The sequence below is a fragment of the Festucalex cinctus genome, chromosome 5 (genome assembly GCF_051991245.1).
Source record: "Festucalex cinctus isolate MCC-2025b chromosome 5, RoL_Fcin_1.0, whole genome shotgun sequence".
Taxonomy (NCBI): Eukaryota; Metazoa; Chordata; class Actinopteri; order Syngnathiformes; family Syngnathidae; genus Festucalex; species Festucalex cinctus.
In genome coordinates, this window is record NC_135415.1 from 31,639,221 (window position 1) to 31,666,952 (window position 27,732).

A 27,732-nucleotide genomic window follows, 5' to 3' on the forward strand; every position below is an offset into this window, starting at 1 on the left:
TAAGGGAAAACATCATGTTCTTTTATTGTTTCCAAAGAATTACATCATAATGCATTAATCACAGTAAAGACAAAACGACGGTCCCTGCATGGCATAGTTGAACAACGTTGAAAATTAGATGCAAAGACTTTTTTCCTTTCTCACCGCTCAGCCATTCGGCACGATTGCACAGGAAGCAGAGCAATAAAGCTTGACGGAACATGACTTCAAAATATGGTTGGGTCCTTGTTCTTGTTTTTAAATCGTATAGATTTTGATACGGAATTAGGTCATTTATACAATAGCTGCGTTGTAGATTTGTGCAGTGAGAGTTCCCCATAAACGCAATTAGTAAAGATGCAACCTGGGAGTTGATTTTCCAGTGGATGATTCTTCTGAAATTGATTACAAACTGCAAAAAAAAAAAAAAGTGTGTAAGGTTCATGAGCTATTACAGACTGAAACTATAAGTTCTCATTGAAAGTAACAGTCAGGTCTCAAAAACGGACTCCCCCCTGCCAATTTATTTAAGGAACATCCATGTTTTGTGAAAAATAAATCATAGTTTCACTGACTCAAAATAACGTGTTTCTGCGTCCTCTGGCAAGGTCACTTACTGGCCAAGTAGTGACTCTTTATAATGACTAAAAATGTGCAGACCACTTAGTGACTTCATGCAAGGGGGGGGGTCAGTGGTTCAAGCAATCACACCCCACCACCCCTCTCACATGCCCACTTGGACGACGACAAAAAAAAAACAAAAAAAATAACGAAAAAACCGGCACATGAACTGAAAGGCAGTAACAAGTGAACAGTGTTGATTATTTGCTCTCCTATCTAATGTGTATTGTGCTGTCAGCTCATTAACTATAGGTCAAGTAATGGCTGAGCAAAACTATAATTACACGACACATCAGTGCACCAAACAGGAAAATAAATAAGTGCACAAATGTCTGTCCCTTTCTTGAATGCAAGAGGAGGTAGAGAGCCGAGTTCCAATCTGCCGATAAGGTTCAACTTCTCAGGCATACTGTAGATGTGAAACAAAATTGCTTTGTTCACTTAAATTACGGGGGGGGGGGGGGGAGCAATTTGAACCCCTACACAAGCAATCTAGTTGTGTAATTCACTAAGTAGACAGAAAACACTGCTGCTAGCAAAGAGGGCCATTTGTTGATATTCAAGTGCATTAAAGTGAGTGAGTCTTGGCAATCACTAACATGTGAAAGATGCGTTGAATGCAGTTGGCCAAGTGAAGAGCGGGCACTCGCGCCAGTGTGGGGACGTGTCATCTATGCAGAAATGGAATTGTAAACTGTACAGGGCGCCCCGCATAAAGGCACTATTTGCAATATACAGTATGTTTACTAGGTGTGCATCGTCATCGCCCAGCATTCCCAAGGCCTTCCTCACTTTCTCTTGCACGTTCATCGGGACAGCATTCCTTGCCTCCAAAATGGGCACCATATGCACCTTTTCAACTGGGAGTTAAAGCATTTCCATACGAGTAGAGAATAAATACGTGGGCCCTTGTCTCCAAACTAACAAATGGACACACGTTTGGGTTGAACGTGACCTTGAATAAGCTGCCATATAATTTGACTCACGAACCGAATCAGTAGTGGGAGGTAAAAGGGAATTCATTCACAATGATAAGAGCTGTAATATACAATCATCAAAACTCGTTTCCTCTCACTCTCAGGGGCAATAAAATGAGACAATCACACAAACTCATTCTGGTCCCTTTAAATAAGTTCACCATTTATGTCGATTTGATCATTTAGGTTGAATTTGTATAGCTGCTTATATATATATATATATATATATATATAAAAGTCCTAATACATACACCCAAAAAGTCAAACATGACTTGAGACAAAAAGATGAAAAGAAAACGACAACTCAAGTTGAAGGTTGTGAACATGTTGCAAATTTTCCCCACGGCCGTTTCCTCACCACGGCTAAAAGCTGGATTTGTCCACATACGAACGCTAATATATATTCTGTCATCTTTGAGCGTCCGTGGCTATGTACAAGCTACTATACATGCGAGGAGCCAGCTTGGAAAAGGCGTGCAGTTGCTTGGGAAGGTTCCCAGTCTCCCGGCTCCTTCCCCCACAGTCTGCCCATACAGGTGGCTGTTCTGCTTCACTTGCGATCGTCGATGGTCTTAATGAATTCCAGCGCCGCCGTGAACTGCATCCACCAATAGCACTCCTCCCCACTCAGCCGGCTGGCGTAGAAATTATTGATGTACTGAACGGTGGACAGCAGGCAAGGCGGGTTTGCCTGCAGGGGAGGAGACGCGGGGATGGGCCGACATTAGATTGGGGGGGGAGAAAAAAAAAAAGAGAAAAAAAAAAAATCTCACGCTACACTGTTCAGGTTATGAATGCACATATGGAATGAAGGATGAAATATTTTGGGTGGTGTTGATGTTTCAAAAACACGACCATAGAGAAGTACGTGACCAGGCAGGACAAAATGAAGACTCACCCTAATGAGGACAAACACGAGCACAGGAACAAAGTCGTCAGCTCCAGGGACAGAGTCTTCGTTTGCCAGACTGAGGAGGTTCATGATGGTGGAGCACATGCGCAGGATGCACTGCACTTTGTCTCGAGGTGTTTTGTAGGCATTGATGGTCTTGATCTCAGCCTGTGCAGACGGCCACGGAGCCTCCTTCAAGTAAACCTGCAAGCAAGAAAAGCACAGACACATAAGCAGCGAAGCAGCTGATCTCTGATCTGATCAAGTCAAAGGCAAAATCATCGATAAAAGTACTCGTACCTCTGGGATTTGAAGTGCTTTATGATTAGCGCTCACAACTTTGGACAGCCGCTGGATATGTTCATGGAAAAGCCTGCGGACGGGGAAAACTCGGTCTTTAAAATGTCGCCACTTGTTTTTCAAAATTCACTAGGGACCGGTTGTTCAGTTCTTGGTTATCTTAATCACTGGTTAACCCGTAACCATTGGTTAAATGTCTTAACCCGTTAATTATGCACTTTAAAACATGGTTAGTCATGTTGTTGCTTGTTAACGGCAATGGTTGGCACCAATATATCCCACAATTCTTCATTTTCTTTACTACTAGTTTTGGGGATGTCAAAAAGAATAAGCCAATTGATCCCAAATGGGACATAATCAAGTATTCTGAATAAACCCATGAACTCATTCTTTTGGCTATATTTTTTCCATTACTCTCAGTTTTGCGCAAAAGGAAGGTTTCACAAAAGGAAGCCGGTAATGGAAACACTGCATTTGCGGATTTTTTTTTTTTTTTTTACTTACAATTGACTAATATTTGTTTTGAGAATTGTTAATTTTGGTATTGTATTTTGGTTTGACATGCCAAAGTGTTTTGTATCGCCCGACTGCACGTCCTGAGCACAAACGAGAGCGGTGTAACCGAGCGAGCCTCCTTCGAGAAGTTGAAGGCGAGTCGAGCTTGAAATCCTGTCCTGCCATGCCTGGTTAATATACAGAAAACATCAGAAACTTTGAACAATTTGTAACCCGCCTTTTACCCAGCCTGTGCATGGGAACAACAACATTTCAGGATTACAGGAAGTACGGGGCCGTTCGCTTTGGTGTCGGAACTGCTTGCCACTGCTGAGGGACACACAACACCAACACTAAATGCCCGAAACCTCCCGATGAGGGGTGAGTGTTTTTCAAGTAATTAACGACACCGGACATCCCATGGATCTGTGAGCAGCACGCTTTCTCTGACTTGTTTGTGATTTTGTCATCCTTAAAAATGTTTGGCTTGATAAAATTACGTTTATCTGTTTGAATGGGTGACATTTCTTTAATCACTGCTTTTTTTGCAGCTAAATCAAGTGGCAGAATAATAATATTTCGTAAATATTTTGATACACAACAGTATGAGCAGAAATGATTTCCCCTCAGACAGTAAAGCCGAGAGTGATAACGTCACTGGAGAAAGTTGCGACTACTAACTGATCTCTGAGAATGTCTCCATCCTGGTTGGGGTAAAAGGCCAGCTTGAAGATGCGGTTCATAACGCTGCGCTCGATGGCCATCTGGGCATCCTGCAGCTGGTCCTCACTCGCGTACTGCCAAATGGCATCACGGGCCATGGCGCCGTACAAGTAGCGCAGAAAATCCTCCACCGCTGCAGTCTTGTCATCTGCTGCTGTGCACACTTGGAATGCTGAGAGGGAAGGGGAAGGGGAAGGGGAGAGAGAGAAGAAAAAAAAAAAAAAAAAAAGAGTGACTGGTTGCTACAAATTCTTTCGCAGAGCTTTTATGAATCTTGTCAATTGGGCAAAATAAAACTTTGACAGAAAAAGAGAAGAGGTACCCTTGATGAAGTCAAGCATCCTGGACTCCATGTGTTCGAGAAGGAGGCGAACGCAGACTGTGGTGAAATAGCGGTTGGCTACCTCCTTGTCTCTCAGAACTCTCTGGAGGAGCCTCTCCAGATGGGCCTGCGAGGTCTGCAGGCCCTGGCGGCATCTCGTTAAATAGGCTATGTATGGAGTTCGCTTTCTACACCAAACAAACAATCAGGGGACTTGGTTTAATGGCATAGAAAGAAATTAAACATCCGCAGGACGCTAAACTCTTGATGGTTACCGGTAATCCTCCGCAATGGCAGCAAGCAACTTCCTACAAGTGCGGGGGTCAAAACGGCTGACGCAACGCGTGGTCTCTTGGATCTGGGCCATCTGGTTTTTGTCCTGGAGGTTGATGGCCTCTGCCAACTGGACCTTGAGGAAGCACACGATCTCATTGTCTGGGAGGGAGGAAGGATCATTAGAAATGCAGCAAAGGTATGCAACGTCCAAGCGTGTCATCTGACCACGCTGTCACCTCTGACAACATGACTGATGGAAACAAGTCTGGAGTCGTGTGGTTTTATCCTTAACCATTTCACTGTCAATTCATTCTATCAACTATTTTTTCATGAGACAGTGGAGCCCTGCTTTTGTGCAGAAATCTATTAGCAATATCACCTCTATTCATTTATTATGATACCATTCTTAATACACAAGTTCTCGTGTAGTTTTTCATGCACCCTAATGGAAACTGCAAGCATGTTGGATTTGTTCTGTGATTGAATACCTTCAGGGTCCATGTGGTCAGGCAAACCATTTCGCGTCGTTGTAGAGGTCAGAATAGGCAGAGCCACAGAGTCTGCAGAACACAACGCCAACCTCAACTTTTTCTTGGCATCGCTGGAAGTCAATAATCAGTTAACAACAACAATCAATATTGTACGCTCATTTAAAAAAAAAAAAAAAAAAGTAAAAATAAGTGTGGATAACAGTCGAGTATATGTTGAATTGTGACTGTTATACCTAAAGGAGAACTTTGAGCCGTGCTGCTGCGCTGTCTGACTGGCTGAATCTGGGAGGTCATCAGTAGAAATATTTTGCAGAGCATCTTCTCGAGGAGAGTCGTGGACACTTTCCTCAACACACATATCTGTCAAAAGAAAAGGAAATTGGACTGTTAACTGACCAAATTCTCGATGTTAATTACCGATATGTTAATGGTACAACGATGGCCTCTACTATGAGTGCCATGTTTACAGATAATTAATAGCAATGTTTCAGTTCATTCAATTAAGTTTCAATAACTCATTTTGAGTGACTGACCATAAAAAATGAGTTAGTCTAACTTGACTAATTTATAACATGAACTTTCTAGGCTGTCACTGTCATTGTGCAGCAAAGACAATAATGTTAAGTTTGGTGGTTGTGGTTTGCATTTCTATCAAACTGTACTGAATCTTCCTGCTGGTTCTCATTTTATTACAGTATTTTTGCTACCTTTAAAGAAATTGAAATTGTTTATATCAGATGGTGAAAGTGCACCTACTGGAATTTCACTCAAATCCTAGACAAAAGTCGGCAAGTGATGGAATTTTTTTCATCATTTGAATGATGGTGTTCATTCTGACCTCCGGCACCCTCATAAGCTGCTCCCGCTGTGGTTCCATCACTTGGGCTTGTCCTCTTTATGTTTCGGTACTTGTCCAAGATGTCTTCTGCTGCCTGGACTTGGGAGCTTTGTCTGGGCAAGGGGTCATCTGATGAATCAACCGACAGACGCGCACGCGTGTGCCCGCGCGTGCAGACAAAAACTCATTACAATTCAACTCAAGGTGGATTTGATTCAAGCAATTAGAAATTTGATTAACAAACCTTGTGGGATTCGCTCCGGAGCAATATCATCTTTCTCATGCTTATCTCGTTTCCGAAATGCTGCTATAGGAGCTGTGAAAAACATATGATTGTTTGATTTGTATAGTGTTTTGATCTTACTGCATGATAGGCTAACTTATTAGCCATCTATTCAATGCACAAAGGCTGAAGTCGACAACTGATGAAAAAGTCTCATTCCAGTTAAATTACCAAAAGAAGCACACACAAAAAAAATTATAATTAAAATTGTGAATAAACCACCAGAATATCATTAAAGTCCACTGAAACTCATTATGGTTAATTAGGTCTATGAAGTCGAAATGTCTATGGGGGCTTATCCTATTAACACAAATGGTGAAAACAGGACAAACAATTGAGGCGCAGAGTCTAACATTTGATGAGGCACAGAGGAAACACTGGATAAAAGTGTAATATAAATGCTGATATTCTGTATTGTCAACACAATAAGGTTGCAACATAATGCTATGGAACGAGGTAAAAGATGCATGGATGTGGGCAGTGGCCATTGAAAATGCACCACGTGACATCAACAACTCTAAAGGGCAACCAACATCTACTAAGCAGCATGGCGCGAAGCCCCAGCAGTCAAGCTAGCTCGATGGCGACAGCGTTACCTGGGACGTCACTCTCAGCCGTCCAATACAGCACTGTGAGGGACACAACAGACAGGGTTGGCCTTTCGCAGAAAGGCTGCCACTCTGCACGACAACCAACTGTGTTGCCAGGCAGAGCAGCAGGGCAAACACATTACACTCTGCACAGGTTGGCAGCAGACTGGTGGTTCAGGCTCCAACGGATCCCAACTTTACCACGTGTCACCCATTTTATGAATATCAATTTCATGTTTACTTAAGAAACACAATTATCGCAAAGAGTAATGTGCAGTCACTCTGTGTGGGCGCAGCTCATTATTCCCCAGACAGATGCATGAGATATGGTGGTAGAGTAGAACTGCAACAAGAGATGTGCCATCTATCAGCGGTGATGACAGAGAGGTCCATCTAATGACCATTAGCTGCTAGATGACAGCACAGCTGGGAGGGCTAGCGGCCATACAATCAACACAGCCGACGCTCCTCTGATGAGTGATTAGCTTCCAACACTCTATATAAATCTACAGCTAGTGAGACGTGAGTGAAAAGGGACCGGACGTGTCTGCAGAGTAACTCTGACAAACAAAACGCATCATTTTCCAACTGGAACATCGGCAATATATAACATACATCATTCTTTCTCGTGTTATAAATGGCTTTCCGTGCTGCTCTTTAAAGTGTGAGATTTTCCGTCACTTGTGATTAAGAAAAGTTTTTTTCATTAAACGAAAAATGAAAGAGCCCTGCAAACAAACATTACTTTTAAAGGAAAAGGAGACCATTTTGTTACCTTTCGGGATAGCTGACACAAAACGCTTCTTCCACCATGGCCTGTTACGATCAGACTTCTCATCATCACTGTCTTTTCTGTCCTCGGCCTATTGATGGAAAGCACAGACATTTGCATGTGTTGTAATAAGAATTTCGAGCAGAGGTTCTTAACCTTGTTGGAGGTACTGAATTGTTGCCTATGCCCATTCACCGAATCCTTCTTTAGTGAAACGTATATACCGTCGCTGTCCTGTGAAAAACAATTTGATTGATTTATTACATTTTTGGGATGTCTGCATTTAGTGTCATCCCATAAACGTAAAAATTGTGTTTTTCACAGGACAGCGACAATATACTTTTTTTCAAATTCAAGACATAGATAAAAGGTTTACTGATGAACATATTTGAAATTTAACACTTGTCAACTCGTGTTAATTTCTTCAACAAAAATGGAAAAACTATTTTGTCAATGCACATTGTTCACCGGACTAAAACCATCATTAATAAACAATAAGTGGGACTAAATCAGTATGCATTTCCGTCGACTAATGAAGATGAGACGAAAATGTACTTAATAAAAACACTGGACTAAAATATATGGACATTTTGGTTCATGAACAAAAACAAGACGGAAATGATATGATTTTGTAAACTCTTGTCTCTGCTCATTTGTCACTGTCATGTGACACAGTGACACAGTGACACATCCCTTTGACCGCTAACTAATGCTGGCTATCTTACTAGCTCGTAGAATGGAGCCATAGTCCGTAGCCACTTGTTGATATACTGTAATTCTGTGTGAAGTTGTTTTTCATCAAAAAAGTAAGAACAAGAGCCAAACTGTTCAACATAGAAATATATATACAATATATATACAGGGGTAAAATGTCTAAAACATTGAGAGTTTTTGTTGACTAAAACTAGATGAATAAAATTGTTTTCTTGTTTATAGCTGACTAAAAACGGACTAAATAAAAATGGGATGACAATGATTAAAAAAAAATGAACAAGCATGCTTAAAACTGGACTGAAACCGACTAAAGTTTAAAAAAATGGCAATAAAATTAACACTACTGTCAAGTGTCAACTAATACTGAAAGAGGAACATCACAGTGATCTTGTTTGCACAATGTACCTATAGCCTGGTACAAATATAAGGATTTTTCAAATCTTAAAAGATTTTTTTTTTATCTTTGTCAGATGTCACACATAAAGATAAAAAAATCGGGCATTTAACAGCTTTGGTCGTATTGTGTGTAAGGTGTGCAGATAATCTCATCACAGCTCCCTCACAAACATAAAGATTATCATCACAACACTGGTCAAGATTCCAGTACACTGTGAGAGACCTCTCGCGATCTAATCAAAACTGGAAGTGGGGAAAAAAAAAAAAAACCTTTCTGCTGCAAGACAAGACACACGATGGAAGGCAACAAACGCGACGAACTGGAAGTAATGATGGTGGTTTGCGGACTACTTCTCCCACGAGCTGGTCCTCCATGGTAGCGGTCCACCGGACTTTGTGCTTCTGGTCAGACATGCTTTCTGATATGCTTGTTTTGTATAAGCGCACTTCCGTCTTTTTCAGTTGATTGGCGACATTCCGTTTGACGTCACAGTTGGTGGCGCAGGCGCACCTCGGCGTCCCCGCCGACGTTAAGATTTTTGTCGGAAATATTGAACATGTTCATTATTTAAGATTGTCGTTTTGGACCCGATTATCGGGACAAATCCACTCTTAAAACATCTCACATGTAAAGATAATCTTATAAAATACTTTTACAAGACAAAAGATTGTCGGGCGTTTGACGTCCTTGGTCGGGAAGGGGCAATATCTGGACAAAAACAGCCCGATTGTCTTTCTGTGTGTACCAGGCTTTAGTGGTGTAACCTCACGGCTTAATAGTTACCTCTCCTTTCAAGGAGTCCTTGCTGGGCGAGGAGGATGGCCCTGAAGCAAAGGCTCCGGTGGAGTCACGCTCTTCAACAGCAACACGGCGATTCAGCCCGGGGTCACTCGTGGGTCGACGGCCTGGGCAAACAATGTCAGAGCTGCGACTACGGACCAGTCGGTCAGGAAAGGAGTGGCGCTGCTTGTTGTGCTCAAACTCAGCCTGAGCCAAGCTGTGGGGCATGATGAGAGTGTGGCGCGTCTCCTGACCGAGGGCACTGGCTTCAGGGATTGGTGGGTCCGGGGGTGGGTGAGCAGGTCTGGCATAGTGCACCTTAGGCCTCACTATTGTCCCAGTGGTGGAACCTGGTATAATACCACAGGGGGAAAAAAAATATGTACAGGAAACATGAACTCTCTAGGTACTTCATTTGGTACACCTCTAATTTAATGAGATGAGACTTTATTACGGGCAATATATGGATGAATTTTGAAGTGCCCTTTCATATAATCATGACATTCTGAGAGTGCTAAAGAAAGACAAACATGGGAACCGTAGGCCACCTGTTCCAAGGGTACACCCTCTCATCTCCTGAAAAGCTTCCAAAAGCTTTTTTTTTTTTTTATTTGTGCTATAAGCACAGTGGGACAAGGAGACTGTGCCAAAGTGCTTGGGGTGAGGTCTCTCAACCTGTCATCCCTTCACCTTGCCACAGACAATCACTATCGTTCCTCTTCAAACAATCCAGGTAGTATAATGCAAAGCCTACACAATCTTGAACAAAATGCTCAACTCAGTAAGGAAACCAAGCGAGCCAAATGAAATTGCCCATGCGTGACTGTGCTGAACAATTTGTATTAAAACTGTGGGGGGAGGAACACGCTTGACTTTTGGGTTATTTTACTCAAGCTGTGCTGAGTGCCTACAACATTAGAGTTGAGCTTTAATGACACTAAGTTCTACCTAAATTTACCTTCACCACAGGAGAGTGGATCAAACATGACCAATAAAGAATCAGTTTGTGAGGCTGGCGAAGTCAGATGGTGTGCTCCTGTAACAATACAAGCAAACATCAGGTTTATTAACAGCCACCACCAATACACGAGTGTACATCCACTGTACATTATGTCTCAGTAAAAATGGAACTGTTGAAATGTCAAGATAGATAAACAGCAATTTAGATTGGCGCCCACTCTAGAAGTGACAATGATTGATGGTTCTGGCTAGTCTGCACTGGACTAATGACTTAGCAAGCCTAGTGGGGGATGTGACAATCTCCTACCATGGCCTGACTCTTCCCCATCTGGACTGGTCACAGAGTCCTTTCCTCCAAAGTCTGAGCTGCACTCCGAGCGCAAATCCTCTATCTTGTTGGGGATGTCCTCTGAGGTTGCACTGATGCCTGCAGGGCAATACAAAAAAAATGAACACAAACTGTGCTGTTTATGCTCAGGATAAAAGCAACTTAGTAGTAACACAATTTAATGGCAAATGCGCTAGCGGTCAAAAGAAAGACAAAGAGAAAAGAAAAAAAACTGAAAAAAAAGAAAAGACTGCTTACTCAGGTGGAAACCCAGTAGTAGCTTTAAAGTGGTGGTGTAAACTCCCATGGGTTACAGAGGTAAGAATAATACAGACTGCATCCAGTGGGCAGAGGTTATTGTTAGCTAGCATTTGGTAGCTGCGGTTCAGTTGGTACAACGGGTAGTACGATGACCGAAGAGTCGCTGGATCTAATCCCGGTCCATTTGGGCAAGACACTGAACACTAAATTGCCTCCAAATAATCTGCTCTCAATTGCTTTACCTGGCTAATGTGGACATGTGGAGTATTCAAGCAAATCTGCTTGTATGGGTACATATAAATAGAGTTTAGATTTCTACCTGAGACAACACTGAGGCCAGGAGTGCTCGGTCTCGAGCTGACCTCCCGGACTTCTGTATCATCTGAGGTGCTACCAACACCTGAGCAGCTCTCAAGCTCCTGCAGCCGTTCTTCCTGTTTCAAATCTGGGGCTTCTGTAAGTGGTACACACACACACAAAACTCTGTCAAAAGATGATTTTTGAAACCTCCTCTTCTTACTACGGTTAAGTCCCATTTCAACTATGGTGTAATATAGAGCACAGTTGTTGCTCCAGATACAGTGGTAGTGATTGCAACACAGTGGTCATTCTGTCACTCCACCCCTTTGCCTCTTGACTATTATTGCCAAGTACACACATATGCATGGAATCAAAGGATACATTACCACGAGTGATAAGAGCCAAACAAAACCATAAAGCGAGTGAGGCCAATTCTTTGGCTGCCCAATGGAGCTGTTGGGCTGAACCCAGAGGCTCCATATGAACAGCAGTACTCATTTGCATGCTCGTTAGTAATAATGTGCTGGTGAAGTGGTCTGCCGAGTGTAGTTTTCTGCTTCTGAACCATGAAACAAGCACAGTATTTGAAAAAAGGACTCTGATTGCGCTATTACTGAGTAGAACAGGAGCAGAAACAGAATAAAAAGCAATCAAGAAACTCATGCATGTCATCTACAGCATATATTAAAAGCTATAGATAGAAAGATTATTGATTTAAAAAAAACTAATAAAAATTGCATTCATAAAAAATAATGCACTCTCATGTAAAAAAAAAAAGAAAGATTGTTTATTTATTTACTTTGCTTGTAAATGTAACATAAATAAAGCTGCCTTGCCTAACCACTCACCGGTCACAAATACAGTATAAGTAGGCCTACCCATGCACAATCTAATCCAATGCAATCCCATAAAATCTGTGCATCTCAATCTAGCCTTTACAAAGACTATAAGACTACATTTTGGTTGAAATTATTTAGCTATATGCGAGAGTATGATGTAGTGTTGTTCTGTACTACAGTAAACAATGCTAAACTAACACCTTGATACCGTCTGAACCTTTTGTTTTTAGACATTAAAACAAAGAAATGTGAAAGATTACAATTTCATTTTTTTATTTTGGAAAAAAAAAAAAAAAAAAAAAAAAACTTTTTCAAGCTCCCATTTAACTTTTTAAGACATACTGAGCTCCCTGAACATTCTTTTTTTTTTTTTTTTTTTTTTAAATGAAGTACTGTACATTATCTAAGATTTAAAAAAAAAAAAAAAAAAAAAAAAAAAAAACGGCTACATTTTGAAAAGTCTGCAAAATTGTTCAATAAGCATTAATGTTTTAAGACATTCTCCCCCTGACCCCCCCCCCCCCCCGTCCTTTTTTTTTTCTGAATATCAACTTCAAATATTGGTTCTCGGCCTCCTTGACTCGAAATAATCGACATTGGTCCTGAAAAAAAACATATCAGTTTATCTCTAATAATGTATCTTTACTTATAAATGGACAACTACCTAATATCCAAATATGGTCAACAACATGGCACCATATAAAGTACACGTCTAGAATAGACGCCATATAAAGTGAAGGAAGACAGCTGCTGTCCTTGCGCTTCCCTCCCCACTGTTCCACCACAGGTGCAAACACACCTGGTGGTCCCTCTAAGGAAACCCAGAGCTGCCTTTTATTGGCACACAAGGATCTGCCCTGAAAGACGGGCAAGTGCATACAAATATGATGACAGATGTGTACACACATTTTAAGAGTGGAACACATAGTGCAGTCACACCTGGTGTCCCAACCCCCACTTAAAAGGAAGCGGAAACATGAATATGCATACAAATGCGTGCATGGAGAAACATATTAATGACTGTTGTGGGAGTGAAATGCAGGCATCACAACAAGGATCCGAGACAACAAACGGTCAGAAGGTGACAGTCGGATGAACCCACCTGAATCACTTGGCAGGACCTCCACACTCCATGCCTCGCTTGTGGTCTCTGAGATTGTGGAGCCGTAGGGGTCCAGCAGCACTGAGCCTGATCCTGGGAGGCACAGCAGGCTGCCGAGCATGTTCTCTGCAGCTGCCCCTTGAAAACAAAGAGGAAAAAGGCTGAATCTCCTTCTGTACCTAAAGTCACCTTCATTGTCAAAGCCATTTTCTCATCCTGAAGTTTTTAAAGGTTCTTGTTAAGTTTTAATGGTCCTCTTTGTCTTCTGTGAAAAGAAAGTACAACACTTGCTACAAATTGCAACAGACATTATGTGTGAGGTTATTTGGTAACAATAAGATGGAAAAAGAAAATTGAAAAAGTAGAGTAATTAATGGAGGGGGATTATCAAGAAGCCTGGTATTTACACAAACGGAAAGGTACGTTCTGGGATATAACAGTGAACAAAAACCAGAATTGAAAAGGTAACATGAGCTGAGAAAAAGTGTTCAGCTCTACATACTGTACACAAATGGAGAAAATTGGAGCTCAAATAAATACTATCCATTTGACACCTCGCACCAAGATTAGTGTTAACTGGTAAAATATCACCTGGCCTGGCCTGGCCTTCCGGGTCTCAACTTTGAGCTGTTGATTACACTCATATTCCTCATAAACAAATTAGTCTCCTGCATACTGCCCACAAAACTTCCGTTTGGGAGAACCCGACTTAACAAGGCAGAAGAACGCAGAGGAGTGGCAAATATAAAGCAGGTGTGTAGGAGTCAGCCTTCTAGGCTCAAAACGCCCAATGATAGCCGCTCGCTCATCAGTGGTCCATCACGCGTCCACTTAATGGCGCACATGTACCAGCAGCATGCACGCACTCCACTATGTTGTGATGGGAGAGTTCTATCCCGCTGTCCATGTTTACAATGTTCAAGTGTGCTTGTCTTTCAGGTGGATGATTAAATGAGTGGCACAACAAGAAGCGAAACAATTAGAATTTCTGCCTCATTATCATGGTAATCTTATCAGTGAGATAATGAGGTATTAATGGATATTTAATGTGCATCTCATAACCCAATCCCTCGGAGAAAACACATAAGGAAATCGCTGTAAATTCACTTAATGATGGAAAAGTCCCCCAACGCCATATTCCGAAGAATGAAAAATGGCGCATGCAAATGAGAAGGAACCAAGGTCAATAAGACTGCAGGGACCAAATGAATGTCAGAGAAAGAAGAAGACGGAGAGAAAGAGGGCTTGATAACACAAGCACTGAAGAAAGGAAAGATGGAAATATGAATACCATATTTAAAGACAAAGTGCAAGATAATAGTCACAAAATAATTTGAAGGAATACTGAAATGATTTCAGGAATAATGTAAGCTATGATTCAATATCTCAATATCAATGATAATGTGATGCAATATTAATATATCGTAATCAAGAGCTTAAATCCAAAATGTTCCTCTATCTCATAAAATTCTGGTTGAAAGCAAATTGAAACACTTTGTTGCTACATTATTGAAGTTATTCGGGCAAACCTTGTTAAAGGATTGGTCATAGGTGCCAAAATTCGTGACCTACGTAAGGCTTTAAATAGAATCGATAGATAAGATAGATTCCGCACCCGATACCAGTGATATGAAAAAGATCCAAAACATTGACATTGGCAGTGAAGTCAAGTTACTCAGACATTCATACTTAACTTAGCTGTAGCTATTTGTTCTCATATGTGATGTCAATAAAATACACGACACAATAAAACACCTTTTTAATAGGTTATTTATAGAATAACCTTCATGGTTGATTGTTGGCCAATAAGACATCACAGATCGCTTGGGGGTTTTAAAAACTTAAAAGATCTAAAATAAATAAATAAATAAAAATCGTGCTTCATTTAGAACAATGAGGAGGTAGGACATCAAGGTTCATTTCACAGTCCAATACCTGACACAATACATAGGTTTTGAACAACACTTTTTCTTTTCCTTTATTTTTCAAAGCTGTTGTATTAAAAACATGTATTTTCACAGAATTTCATTCGATTCACCAATATAACTTATCCTGCTTGTTACCATAAACTTGATATGTTCATGTACTGTATTGACAACTAGCAATGCTACATGCCGGGTCTAATAGGATGTAATTGGGTTCATAATCCATGCAGGTACGGCAGGTGGAAATTTGCTTTAGTTATTAAGTCTGGGAATAATTAAAATTCCTGAGATTCATGTACTTTGTGCAACTTTCCTGTTTTTTCATAGAAAGAACTGAAATAAAATGTGTGCCTGTGGCATGAAATAACATCAACTATTCCTAGTCATCTCATCGACTTCACTTTTCACTTCAACCATTAAATGTCAAACGATGTTTTTTCCCCTCCCCTGCAGATCTTCACAGAATATTGTAGAAGCCTTCCATGTTCAATAATTGCCTCATGGTGCTATTCCACAAATATGCCACAAGGTGATGACATTTTCCTGAAGCTATTTATTAACCCCACAGAGAGACAAAACCGTCCTGATAAGGATAAAATGAATATTTACATCTTAAAGCAGAGAGAAATAACTCATTAAAGGAACAGTTTGGATTTTTTGACATGAATCTCTATTTCATCCTCACCTCCAGTGTGTGCGATCAGCACTGACTTCCCCCTGACAGCGTTCGGTGACACGAGTTCTGGTCCGGTGTTGGTCGAGACGACAGTTGTCCGGCAAATTGACTTTGGAGACAGAAATAAAGCGTTTATCTTCGAAAAGCAATTAGTGTTCAAAAGAGTGATACATTTGCATCACTAAACTCCTTTTCTGAAAAAAGTCAGACGCCATTACCGCCGGTACTACTTTTCTGTTCGTTCGTATCAGTGCGCGTCTATCAGCTGGATGCGGGGCGCCGCACAGTGACACGAACGAACAGAAAAATAGTGCCCGGCGGTAATGGCGTCTGACTTTTTTCAGAAAAGGAGTTTAGTGATGCAAATAAACGCTTTATTTCCGTGACCCAAGTCAACTTTCCGGACTACTGTCATCTCGACCAACACCTGACCAGAACTCGTGTCACAGAACGCTGCCAGTGATGATCGCACACACTGGAGGTGAGGATGAAATAGAGATTCACGTCAAAAAAATCCAAACTGTTCCTTTAAGTAACAAACCCTGCACATACCTGCAATTTCCTGCAGCCGATCTTCATCTATGTTGGGATCAAAGTCACTGCCAAGCACGTCGGTGCTCCAGGTCTCACTGACAGTTTCAGAGATGTCCCGATCTTCTGTTAGGCCCATCATGTCTCTGATCTCAAACTTGCGCAGTTTATCATCCAAGTTGTCCTGAGTGGTAGCTGATCGAGACCCACCATATAGAATTATTTATGTTTCACTGGTCGTCACAATACCAACATTTTGACTTCATAACTATACCTGCATAACTTAAATTAAAACATCAGTAAAAAAGCAGTAAAACGCTAATAGCAAAATAATCTAAAATGTGTTTTATTTGTATAGGATACTAATTGGATTGTTTTTGATAAAATTAAAAACGGTCTTCATTTGGAGCAGTTTTAAACACTTTAGAACAACTGAACACGAGACATTACACATTTTTTACACACTACATTATTTTTATTTATATATCCAGCACTGTCGAAATTTAGGGCGCCAAAGAAATTATTATTTAGGCCTTCAGGCAGTATACTAGTACCAGTACTTGTATCTCATTGAATACTTAACGTGTGACATCCGAACCATTGATACTGGCAACATTGAGGAATGGATGATGGAAGCCCAGTGATAAAAATAAACACACCTTGTTCATGCTCTAAAAGCTGGAGAGCCTCCACCCCGTTGCTTCCTGAGGGTCCAGCTCCCAGCTCGGAAACAGACTCTCCCTCCAGGTCAAGAGATGACACTGAATTAGAACGATTAGAAGGCCCTGAGGAACATTTAAAACACAAAAACAAAAAAAGACCAACAACTTGACGTCGGGTTTTGGGGATTCCTTGACTCTACAATATCGCGTTACTTTTAACAAATAGGATATTTTTATTTTTATTCATTGAACTGTAAAGCTGACCAAAAATCTACAAGCCGTTGAATATGTAAATTGGTGGAGAAGTGGGCCTTTGATACTTTGCGGCGGAGCCATGTAAAGAGGGCACTTGAGGAATTTTATTTTTCTCCCGACTTTCAACATTGACAGATAAGATGCATAGTTTGAGACTTTTGTAAGATGATCTACTTATGATTTAGCAAAGGTCCAGTGAAAATAACATTTTTGCAGATTGGACAACGAATATTGGCAGACATATGCCTCTCCTTGTGCCCTTCTAGTTTTGTTTTGTTTTTGTAATTATTTGACTTAATGGACTGCACAGAAAACTAACCCTCAGAAATGCCCTCCAGGTTGTCACTGCAGAGTGAGAAGCGCAGTGTTTTGTCTGGTTTTCCATGCAGCTTTGTTTCATCTGCATGGCTGTCACCTTGTGCACCATCAGCCATCTGCAAGTTCAAAATCTATGGTGGACAATACAAAGCATTGATTACAAATAACCATCTTCATTAAACATTACTGATGTTGATGCCTGTTAGAATCATACAGTGCATGGCAGGATAACCCCACTTCTACTCAGCGAGTAAATAAAAAAATAAAAAAAAAAATAAAAAAGTGTCATTTTATTTATAACGTCATTACCGCTAATGCAGTTAAATGCATTAATTCAAGTCACATTACCTCATTCTCTGACATCATTCCAGGGACAGTCTGAGGTCCATTTCCAAACGATATAACAAGCACCTCTTCTGGCATCAGCTCCTGCAGTGACTCTTGGGAGCTAGCCTCTGCCTCCCCCTCCTGGGCTATGTTGGTACGGCTACGGCTTCGAGCAGCTGCTGTGTGGCAGTTGGAGAGGAGAATATAAAGATTAATATTATCCGAGAATCTAAACATTTATGTTTAATGTTAAATTCATTTTCTGAATTAAGTGCATCTTCAAGATAAATTATGTTTGGACTTGGTGAATGTGGTACTGCAGTGATCATGACAGTTAACAGGCAATAGTCTTCATACATTTAACATGGTGATGTTGATCCATGTAGGTATGATGTAAAATATCATTCAAGTAGGCATGGGGCTTTTTCAAGAGATAAAAATGGAATTCCGGCACGATAATGATAACAGCACATGCACATCAATTTGCTTCCACATAGCAAAGCATAATATTACTGTACAAAATCAGGTTTGAGGAATACAGCACTGTGGTATTTGGGCTATTATTCCTTGCACTGATTCTGTAGAGTGTTTCTTCCTTTTACAAAGCAACAACTTAAGTCTATGCAATTTGACCGAAAATAGGTAGCAAACGATGGGTGTTTATTTTTGTAATGTCTAAATTATGTTACATAGAAGGTAAATAGGCAAAACAATCTATGTTACACTCTGTAGTCTCACAGTGTCGCATTTTCTCTCTCTCTCTTTTTTTTTTTTTTTTTTTTTTTATTTCAATGGAACAAATATGAACAAAGGTTAGGCAAAATAAAAATAAAAAAAGAAAAGAAATAAAGCCTTAACAAAGTAGTACTATAATAACTTCTGTTTGTTTTTTGTTTTTTTACATATATCAAAAGGGAAAAGTGTACTGGACTCTCAGTACAATAAAACATAACTGACAATAAATCGACATCAATTATAAAAGTTGATGAGCGCCAGAAAGTGGGCTACGTTTAGTCTTTGTGTGGACACACTAATAACAGTTTAAGAAATGTCCTTGTGCTCGTTTTTTTTTAAATATAACGGTTGCCTGGCCTGTACTGTAAACTAGGTTTTACAATGGAACCATCTGGACAGTGGAATGGATTCATTCAATCTCCGTTATTTTCTGTGGAAGAAATGTGTTCTAAAGTCACATAAATCTGAGGTTGACAAGTGTCCTTAAAATATTAAGTCTGCAACCTGATAAGTTCCACTGTACTGCTTTGTCATTAGACTTTTACATGTGGGGGGGGAAAAAAGCCTTTTAAAAGGTATTATTGGTTCCCTTTGATAAGAGTAATGATTGGCTCGATGGGGCACATTATTGAGTATGTCTTGAAAAAATTCTAATGTATTCCAATTCAATCACTTCAGCACATGATTCTATGGGAGACTGCTCGACACTGATTTACTGGACTGTGTAACTTTTCAGAATAGATACCATTACCTATAATTTGTGCAACTTTATTTCCATCAGTCTACATCAATCTACAGTACATATTTTGGGTATGATAGTTACTAAAACCAACAAGAAACAAACATCTCTTGGCCTAACTAATGGAGCAAATTTCTATGCAATGCAAAGCAAGCAGGGTGAAAAGCACATGTAGAAGAGAAGCGTAAAGTGTCAGCACACTCCAAGAATGTTTGTTGCATGCAGTGACGCTGTAAGAACACAGTCTAACAGAAAGCTAGGTTAAAAACAAACAAACAAACAAAAAAAATGGCTAACTTCTAGTGGCGATGCAACTGACAGGTTACCCACCAAATGGGCTTACTAATGGAATATGAGCAGACAGGGAGGTGGTTGTAGGGTCCCAGGATGTTATAGCAGCTAAATGTTGTCCTGGTGATTCATTGGCAGCACAAGAGAGGGGGGAAAGGACAAGGTAGGAAGTGGGAGAAAGAATATAGAATGCATCGCACACTTTAACTCAGAAGTAATTTGAAGATTTGTGTACTACAATCATATTTCATAAGCAAGTGGTCTATTCCTAATTAAGAAGGCATTGCGTTAAAATCATTCGTCTTGAAAATACTAATGAAGGTAGTTGAGGCATCTCTTGCACCCATTCCAATTAAAGTTGAGTTCATTTATATTTGGTAATTTAATTGGTTGTCATTTCTGTAATTGAGCCCAAATCCAGACCGAGCTAATTATCTTTATAACAAGCTGGGAAGGAACTCATTAACTTCCTATAAAAACACGGGCCTCTAACTAGCCATCACTGCCCAGCTTGTTTATATTGCTCCTCATTACAAACAATATGCTAATTGTTCCTCTAGTTCGCATTTAAACGTGTGAGCGCAAAATGGCCCACACACCTGCACATCAAGAATTTACAAGTGGTTGCATCATATTCAGCTGAGCATACTAATAAATTCATTAGAAAAGACGGACGATTAGGCAGAAGAGGTCGGTACCTAAGGGGAGTCTGTTCTTCTTATTAGCGGGAGTGCTAGCAGGGGAGAGCTGTGGGGTGTTGGAAGGGGTAAGCTCCAGACTGTTGCTCTTCCCAGTTTGCGATTGGGGCACATTGGCCAACAGCGTTTCCAGGGCCATGTGCTCCTCCTCCCTAAGGTGGTCTCCAGCCATTACCCTACGCACAAAATCCACCTATGCATGAAGAGAATCACATTCTTTGTTGAGGTTTTCACATTTGGAACGAGCCACAACAATATTTTGAAATTCTGAACAGCTGCCAAAACCATTAGCCATAGGTAAGAGATTCATGAACACATGCTAATGATAAGAGCACTTTGGAGAACTACCATTATTTCAGAGCGATATTTCTCTACATTTCATGAAACACAGTCTTCTCAAATTAGTCATGTGATAATTTTATGTTTAAGTATGACTTTGGTTGTATTAGGATTAGGCAACAGAGCCACAAGGAATGTGTGATTTTTATTTTTTTGTATTATTTTCGGGGGGTATTTCCACAAAGTCCAAAGCAAAGGATTGTCATGAATGTTAAATACTTCTCTTCACTTAAACTAAAAGGCTTGAGCCTCATCCAACCCAAGAGCTAAGTAAGTCATAACCATTTCCAAATTTGCGCAATTCAGTCCAGATAACGTGACATTGGCCAGACGTGCATCAGGCAGCTGCATGAAATGCGATATGATACTCGACAGACTTCGTCTCCACTGCTCGAGAGTCTAGTGGTTGCATTTACATAACTTAAAATGTCCTTAAAATATTCAGACTGGAAGAAGTTTTAGGCTAGGCTAGGCTAGTTTAGGTATAGCGTATGAAGCCTTCTGACTTGGGTACAAAAGTGTGTTACGTTGCAATTGTAGGAACAGAATTATCGGAAACCAATGGGCCCTTATATTTTAACGATGTTGTTTAAGATTTTATAGCGGCAATATATTTTTACCAATGCTATCAGCTGATGATGAGTAACATAGACTGCAGTCCTGCTTAGGCCTTCTAGAAGGTTCATTGAGGACATAGGTGGTGTTTCAACAGCTCTTCCACCAATCACTACATCCAGAAAAGCAGCAACGCAACTCTGGAAAATATGTACAGAAATATTACTTCAGAATGAATTTAGGAAATAACGTTTAGTTTGAAAGAAAATCTAACAAAATCTTACTTTATCAAATTTGGACAAACAGCTTTTCCGTCTAGGGTCTGCATCGTCATCAGCCATCGCCAGCTGCTGCAAAAGCTGGCCAACCTTTAAAAAAAAAATAAAAAATCATGCAATATCCAGGATACAGTAAAACATACAGCCACACATTGTGAAACTGTAAATAAATAAAGAAAGACAGAAAGAAAGAAAGGAAGAAATACTTCTCATGCCACTTACCTGCATTAAATTGAAACGAGCCACTTCATTAATAGGGGCATCTGAGATGATACCATACTGTTCCGGGTTAACAATTGCCGGGCAGATGAAGCAGGTCAGCAGAAGGTCGGTACACATGGTACGCACCTCTCCCACCTCTAGACCTTCCACACAAGACAACGTCTTGTACATCTGCGACACAATCCATCGCAGGCTATGGGGAAAGCAGTAGGTGTTCTGCTTCAAATAACCAATAAACTTGTTGACCAGAGCAACTAACTTTGCTTCATTGGTCTCAACAGCTGCCTGTACTCTTTGTTTGTAGCCCTCAGAGCCCTTCTCTCCAAAGCGCTCTTGCTGGACTGGAGTCAGGCGCTCAGTCACTTTTCCTGGGTCTGTCTCCAGGTGGTCCTCATCTTCCACCAACAACTGCATAATGGGTTCGTGGAGGGTGGCAGTTAGAAAGAGTTTGGCTGAGTACAGGCCCTCAGAGAAGAGCTTGAAAAGGATGCTGAAGGCGCATGTGCCCCGTCGCAGTAGCCTCCGTGGGTTGTCATTCTCCTTGAGCTCAAACTCTACTAGGTACCGCAAAACCTAGTAATCAAGAGAGAAGACAAACAATTCTATTTGAGCTTTCTGTTATGTCGAAACTGGTCATCAAGCGAGTCGGCATTTAGCCCAAACCTGTAACAAGTAGCTTTCATCTTCTTGCATGATACAGTTACCATAAAGTGAGGTGAAGACGGTATGGATGACCCCCTGAGTGTGCTCCTGGTTTAACCTTTCGCCTGCCACTAGGCATGAGGCCACCAATCTGGGGTTCTCCCTCAACCGGGCCAGGAATTCACCATAGATGGTCTCATGGAAGCCAAGAGTCTTGTAGCCATCAACAAACTGCGTGTCTTCCAGCATTTTGGCATGTTGGCAACATTCAGCTGGTGAGGCTTCCACACTTAAAGCCAAATAAAAGACAAAACTTCATATTATTCTCCTTTTTTTTTTCACCTCGCTCCAAGGAAATGATGCACCAAGTTGAACATCAATGGATAGTTTTTCATGCTTCTACAAACAAGTGATGATTCTAAAGTGTCATCTGACCTGGTGAGAATGAGCCGATCAAGGTTGATCCGCTGTTGCTTGGCAATCCATGCGGCCCGGTACAGCCGCTCGGCTGTCTTCAGGACATCACTGTTGAGTCTCTGGATCAGCTGCTTCTCTGATGCCACATAAAGCCGCTCCTGCTTCAGGTGGTGGGCCAGAGTATGAATGTCTGGCTTCACCATCTTCAACAGCTCTCACAGACTTTGAGGCAAAGAGCGAATGCACTGAAACGAGAAGAAACCATAACAAATTCCAAGAAAAATTCAAACAAACCTAATTTTATTAAATAGTTAACACAAATGGGGGGGGTGGGGAATAAAGTGTCATTTCTGAATGCAACACTCATCTAAATGTCCATTCGTTCATCCCTTGCACAATGGGACATGTTGGATTGCAAATTCCGCACAGGAAGGCCTGAAACGAGTCTTGAACCCAGAACCTGGCGACTGTCTGTGAGGCAAACGTGCTAACCACTACCACCATCCTGACACCTGCTTCCACTTGATTCAGTAAGATCTGTATTTTTTGGTTGTCTTTCAAAGGAGATCACCAACGTTTGCATCACAAAAAGTGCTGGTGTTAGCACATTTTTCACAAGCATCTGAATTATAATCACAACACTACAATAAGCGAATCACTCTCCCTTTTCAAGCTATAGAAAGCCAAGGCAAACAAACTGAGCAGAAAAGCATGAAAATTGAATGATTACTTGGGGAATCCTCTGCACAATAGTCTCTCTTTTTGGATGCTTAGTAACTTAGTAGACACAGTTCGGGCTCCGGGGATTGGAATGAGACAAGACTGCTGGAAACGACCACATAAATGGAACGGCTGCAAGGCAGAGACAATGCTCGCTAGCTACTAGACAACCACAGCATTGGAACTGATGTGCCTGACAAATTAAATTGGTTATGCAGATTTTAAACACATAATGATGAGCCATACATGGACTTCCTTTGGAAGGAGAACCAGGGAGGGATACTGATGTCACATACACACTAAAGATAAGACTGCTCTTTGCAAATTCCTTATAAATCAACATGTATCATCAAAAACTGACAGTACTCCCTTGGGTCCTGAACAACACACTATAAATTTGGGTAGGAGTGAAATGGATATTGTTTAGGAACAAAATACTTAAACTCTCTTTGAGAAGTTGTTGTTTCAAATGCCATTATTCACAAACAAGCAACAATTGAACTAAGGACTAACAAGCAGTGTAGCCAGCTGGCAAGGCCAGAAAAACCTCATTTGGATTAGCACCACCACCACATTATAACATTTGTATAAAAATTTGTGCCTTACGCACAAAGAAAAACACAAATATATTTTTCTAAGATTAACCGACCACACTGTGGAGTGGAAAAATCCCTTTGTCAGAATCTGCACACAAATGTAATGACCTTTCAGTGCCTCGCCCCAAAGAAGATATTATGGAAGGTTGTTTTTGTTCTTTTAGCTTAATCCTATTGTTTAAGTGGGGTGACACACAGCTTGACAACCGGGCCAAATGTATGCATTTTGCCCATTTAGATTCCTTTGATTCACTGATGTCTCTGAAATATTATCCTGTGGTGTGGGCTGTGGTAAAAGTGCTAAGTGTTAAGACTACCAGTCAAGTAGGATGTTCATGACGAACTTCCACATTAGAATTAATGAAACAGCACATTCCTCACATATTTGGACAGAACTGGGAAACAAAATAGTATTAAGTGACTTTGTGGGAGGTGAACAGGCATTTATCAAAAGGCCTCCTGTACAAGCTCCAATGCTGCATTGAACTGCCTGGTGGGCCACTCACAGAAAGCACAGAGGAACTATAAAGCAGAAGAGAAACTACACAAGACCTAAGTGCTTCATGACAATAATTTGGGACGCGGTAGTAGATTAACTAAATTGAATGGTTAGAACCACCACCTATGTTCTAATAAAAATAAATAAAAATGTGCAAACATAACAGCACCATCTAAGTAATAGTAATAGTTCCCAAACACATATGTAGACACAAAGTAGCCAAGGTAACATCCTCTTCCCACTTCCCTTTCAGAAAATTCCTTACACTGTGCATAAGCAAACAACATACTGCAAGTAGCATCCTTGGCATTTCCCCTAACTATGACTGGAAAGTGGAAATTGAATCAAAGTCAAACCCCTTTCAGAGCTGAACCAAATATTTCTGTATCACTTTATGGCATTCAACTAAAGGGGAAGCCAACCCCAAAATGTTCTTTACAGTATTCAGTAATATGTTCTATGCTCCCCCACGTTTAAACACTGCATTCTGATACCGGTAATATTGCATTTCAAGCAGAAAAATCCATCAGTTTTTTTTTTTTTTTCTTTTATCCATCCCATGGGGCTGCCATTTTGCCACTTTCTGTCAGTTGAAAATGGCACTGCGGTAAATAAGGGTACACCTTTCAAGCATCACATGACCAAACCCAGAAAACAGGTGAGCCATAACGGCTGTTAAGTGAGCCCTTCGGCACTGTGATGTCATTTTCAGTCGACAGCAAGTGGCAAAATGGTCGCCCCTTGGTGCAATTGGAGAAGTGCTCTACCTGAAACAAGCCTCAATGGCTTCGTACGTTGAGACAGTTAATTACACTGGTGTTTGACAAGAACACTAATTTTCAGAGGAGGCAAACCAGAACATCTGAGCCCTAAAAATCTGAGTCTGAACATACAAGTTTAGTAATGTATTTCAAAAGTTCAAAACGTGTTATTTTTAAAATATATTCTATTATTGTACTGTATATTGTACTGTACATTAGCATGACTAAAACCACTTGATTACCTGAAACTCACTTTCAAGTCATTTGAAGAACAATGTGCACAATTCTAGCCTTACTTGAACTGTGTTAACATTATGTAAAGTCGTACACCCAAAATCTAATTGAACCAGGAAGATAAAGAACAAAAAAAAAGTCTTTACTGACTGACATTTTACAAGCATTACATAACGACTCCTATCCTCATGTTCAAAGTTTCAATACTATATGTACCAGTAAATACTTGAATCTGAGAAGTGTAAATTTAAAGTGCAACGTAGTGTAGTTATACACTGCTACAAAATAAATGTATTGTTAAATGTAATTGCCTCTTCACCTGTCAGTCAAAATTGAGCATATTCAGTGTTACTAATAAACGACAAACGTAATATGCATTTGACGAGAAAGTAAGTACTATTTAAAAACAACAACAATTCAATTAACTCTTACAAGCTGCGTCCAAGTGCTTCACTCGAGCAGTTGATTTTGGTACGTTTAAAACAAATGATCTCCACAACAGTTTCGCGTGGAATGACTTGACTTTACTGCCTTGGAGCAAGTTGTCCAGCATCTTGAAAGTCGACCAAGCGAGCATAATTCGAATAGTAGTAAGACCATCACACCATGTAAAGCAAGACAATTACATTGGGTCACTTACACACAAGCTTTGGGGGACATCGACAGAAGACAAAATATTTGTTGTCTTGCCAGTCAAGGTGGCCCTGCGTTCGTACTGATTCGGTAGAAGGACGCTCAGACAGCAAACATTAGCCTGCCAACGTTCACCAAGTTGGGCTGCTAACCTCAGCTAGTCAAGTGCGGAAAGCTAACGATGAGCTAACCTCAGTTGGCTACGTTAGCTTAGCTTGGGTTGCAACTAGCTAAACAGTGATCAAATGTAAGCGCAACAAAGGATGCAACGTACACCGGATAACTCACCGAACTTAAATGGTATGTGTTGTTGTACCACAGTGCCGCCAAACACAGCGGATCATGAGATCGATCAAGCAGGAGAAATTGTTTGTCAGCGGTTGGCCGTCTCACTCACTCACTCACTGGGTACTTACTGCAGGAGCGAACTGTACTAGTGTCATTTGCTGTCATCACGAGGAGAAGCCCACAACGCGCATGCGCAATCTTTGTTCAAGCCAAACGCCCCGTGTTTTCACGTTTACACAATTACTTCAATTCATTTTTCTGTACAAATAATGATGTCACTCTCATTGAATAGTTCAATAACGCGGTTGAATGTGTCCTGAAAATGAACTTCTACAGAACTGTTTCCACAAGAAAAGCAATTTGTTATTGTTAAATTAATTGCATTGTTGCTATTATTTAAGCAATTTGTTTATTGTAATTATCCAAAATTAACTCATCAGTTTGGATCATTGTAAATAATTAGCAGTATACATTTACCCTAATTTTACACTACATTTACTTCATATTGAATACGTTTTTTTAATACATAAAAATGGATTTTTGAAATGTAAACCAAACTTCAAAGTTTTTCATAAAGAATTGCCATTTTTCATCCTTGAAACATATGAAGAAAAAAATTGCAGTGAAATCATATAATTTGGTAGAAGAATTTAACCTTGCTGATATCCCCTCCCTCTTTTTTTCTCTTTCTTTCTTTTTTCCTTTATTTTAAGTTTATTTATATTTTGTGTTGTTTTTTGGAATTTCTAAACTTGACTGTTCTTCTATATAATATTTAACAATGTATTATGTTATTCTGTATTGTCCACTTTTAGTTAAACGAATAAAGAAATTGAAAAAACGAAAAAAAAAAACCTCTCTATTTACGACACAGCCCCATTTTGCGGCAAACTGACCACCACGCTGTAATACAGATATTGCTCCGCTAGATGGTAGTCTAATGAGGAAAATAACGCAAACATTTTACATCAGGAATACATAACAGTACCAAGACTTTTGGTCCACAGCTAATTGGGTCACTCAAAATGGTGCTTTTTCTTTTTTTTCTTTCTTTTTTTTTGTTTTTAATATATGATAGACTTAAATGAATGTGAATGAGCATTACTGCATACTGGTGTGACTTGGTTTGAACACTTGTAGTAATTCATATG

At 40.3% G+C, this 27,732-nt stretch overlaps 1 protein-coding gene across 8 annotated transcripts; it reads right to left on the minus strand.

Moving 5' to 3' along the window:
* Positions 1-26,739, minus strand: gapvd1 (GTPase activating protein and VPS9 domains 1). 8 transcript variants are annotated; one of them, XM_077521654.1, is made up of 30 exons: positions 26,582-26,739; positions 22,869-23,095; positions 22,455-22,722; positions 21,792-22,364; positions 21,576-21,659; positions 21,357-21,491; positions 20,398-20,590; positions 19,739-19,819; positions 17,956-18,113; positions 17,609-17,738; positions 17,032-17,157; positions 16,394-16,567; positions 13,241-13,378; positions 11,319-11,453; positions 10,718-10,837; positions 10,409-10,486; positions 9,705-9,800; positions 9,454-9,575; positions 7,563-7,650; positions 6,794-6,826; positions 6,159-6,230; positions 5,915-6,043; positions 5,310-5,436; positions 5,074-5,186; positions 4,585-4,744; positions 4,310-4,497; positions 3,946-4,159; positions 2,770-2,842; positions 2,476-2,673; positions 1-2,268 (listed from the first exon to the last, which is right to left on the minus strand). In XM_077521654.1, exons 2-30 carry the CDS (start codon positions 23,051-23,053, stop codon positions 2,128-2,130), a joined length of 4,332 nt encoding a protein of 1,443 aa, XP_077377780.1. In that variant the 5' UTR covers positions 23,054-23,095; positions 26,582-26,739; the 3' UTR covers positions 1-2,127. The 8 variants fall into 8 exon arrangements, with proteins under 8 accessions (XP_077377780.1, XP_077377773.1, XP_077377775.1 ...); XM_077521647.1 differs by having other exon boundaries at positions 9,454-9,800; positions 17,956-18,110; XM_077521649.1 differs by having other exon boundaries at positions 9,454-9,800; positions 17,032-17,133.
* Between the last annotated feature and the right edge of the window lie 993 nt (positions 26,740-27,732).

What these genes read in the sequence shown, in the direction of transcription:
- gapvd1 (XM_077521646.1), bottom strand. Translation starts at nt 23,053, where the DNA reads ATGGTGAAGCCAGACATTCATACTCTGGCCCACCACCTGAAGCAGGAG. An exon ending in GGCTCAAAGTTCTCCTTTAG is followed by an intron (nt 5,187 to 5,309) that starts GTATAACAGTCA and finishes ATTGACTTCCAG; the next exon opens with CGATGCCAAGAAAAAGTTGA. An exon ending in GATGCTTGACTTCATCAAGG is followed by an intron (nt 4,160 to 4,309) that starts GTACCTCTTCTC and finishes CTTCCCTCTCAG; the next exon opens with CATTCCAAGTGTGCACAGCA.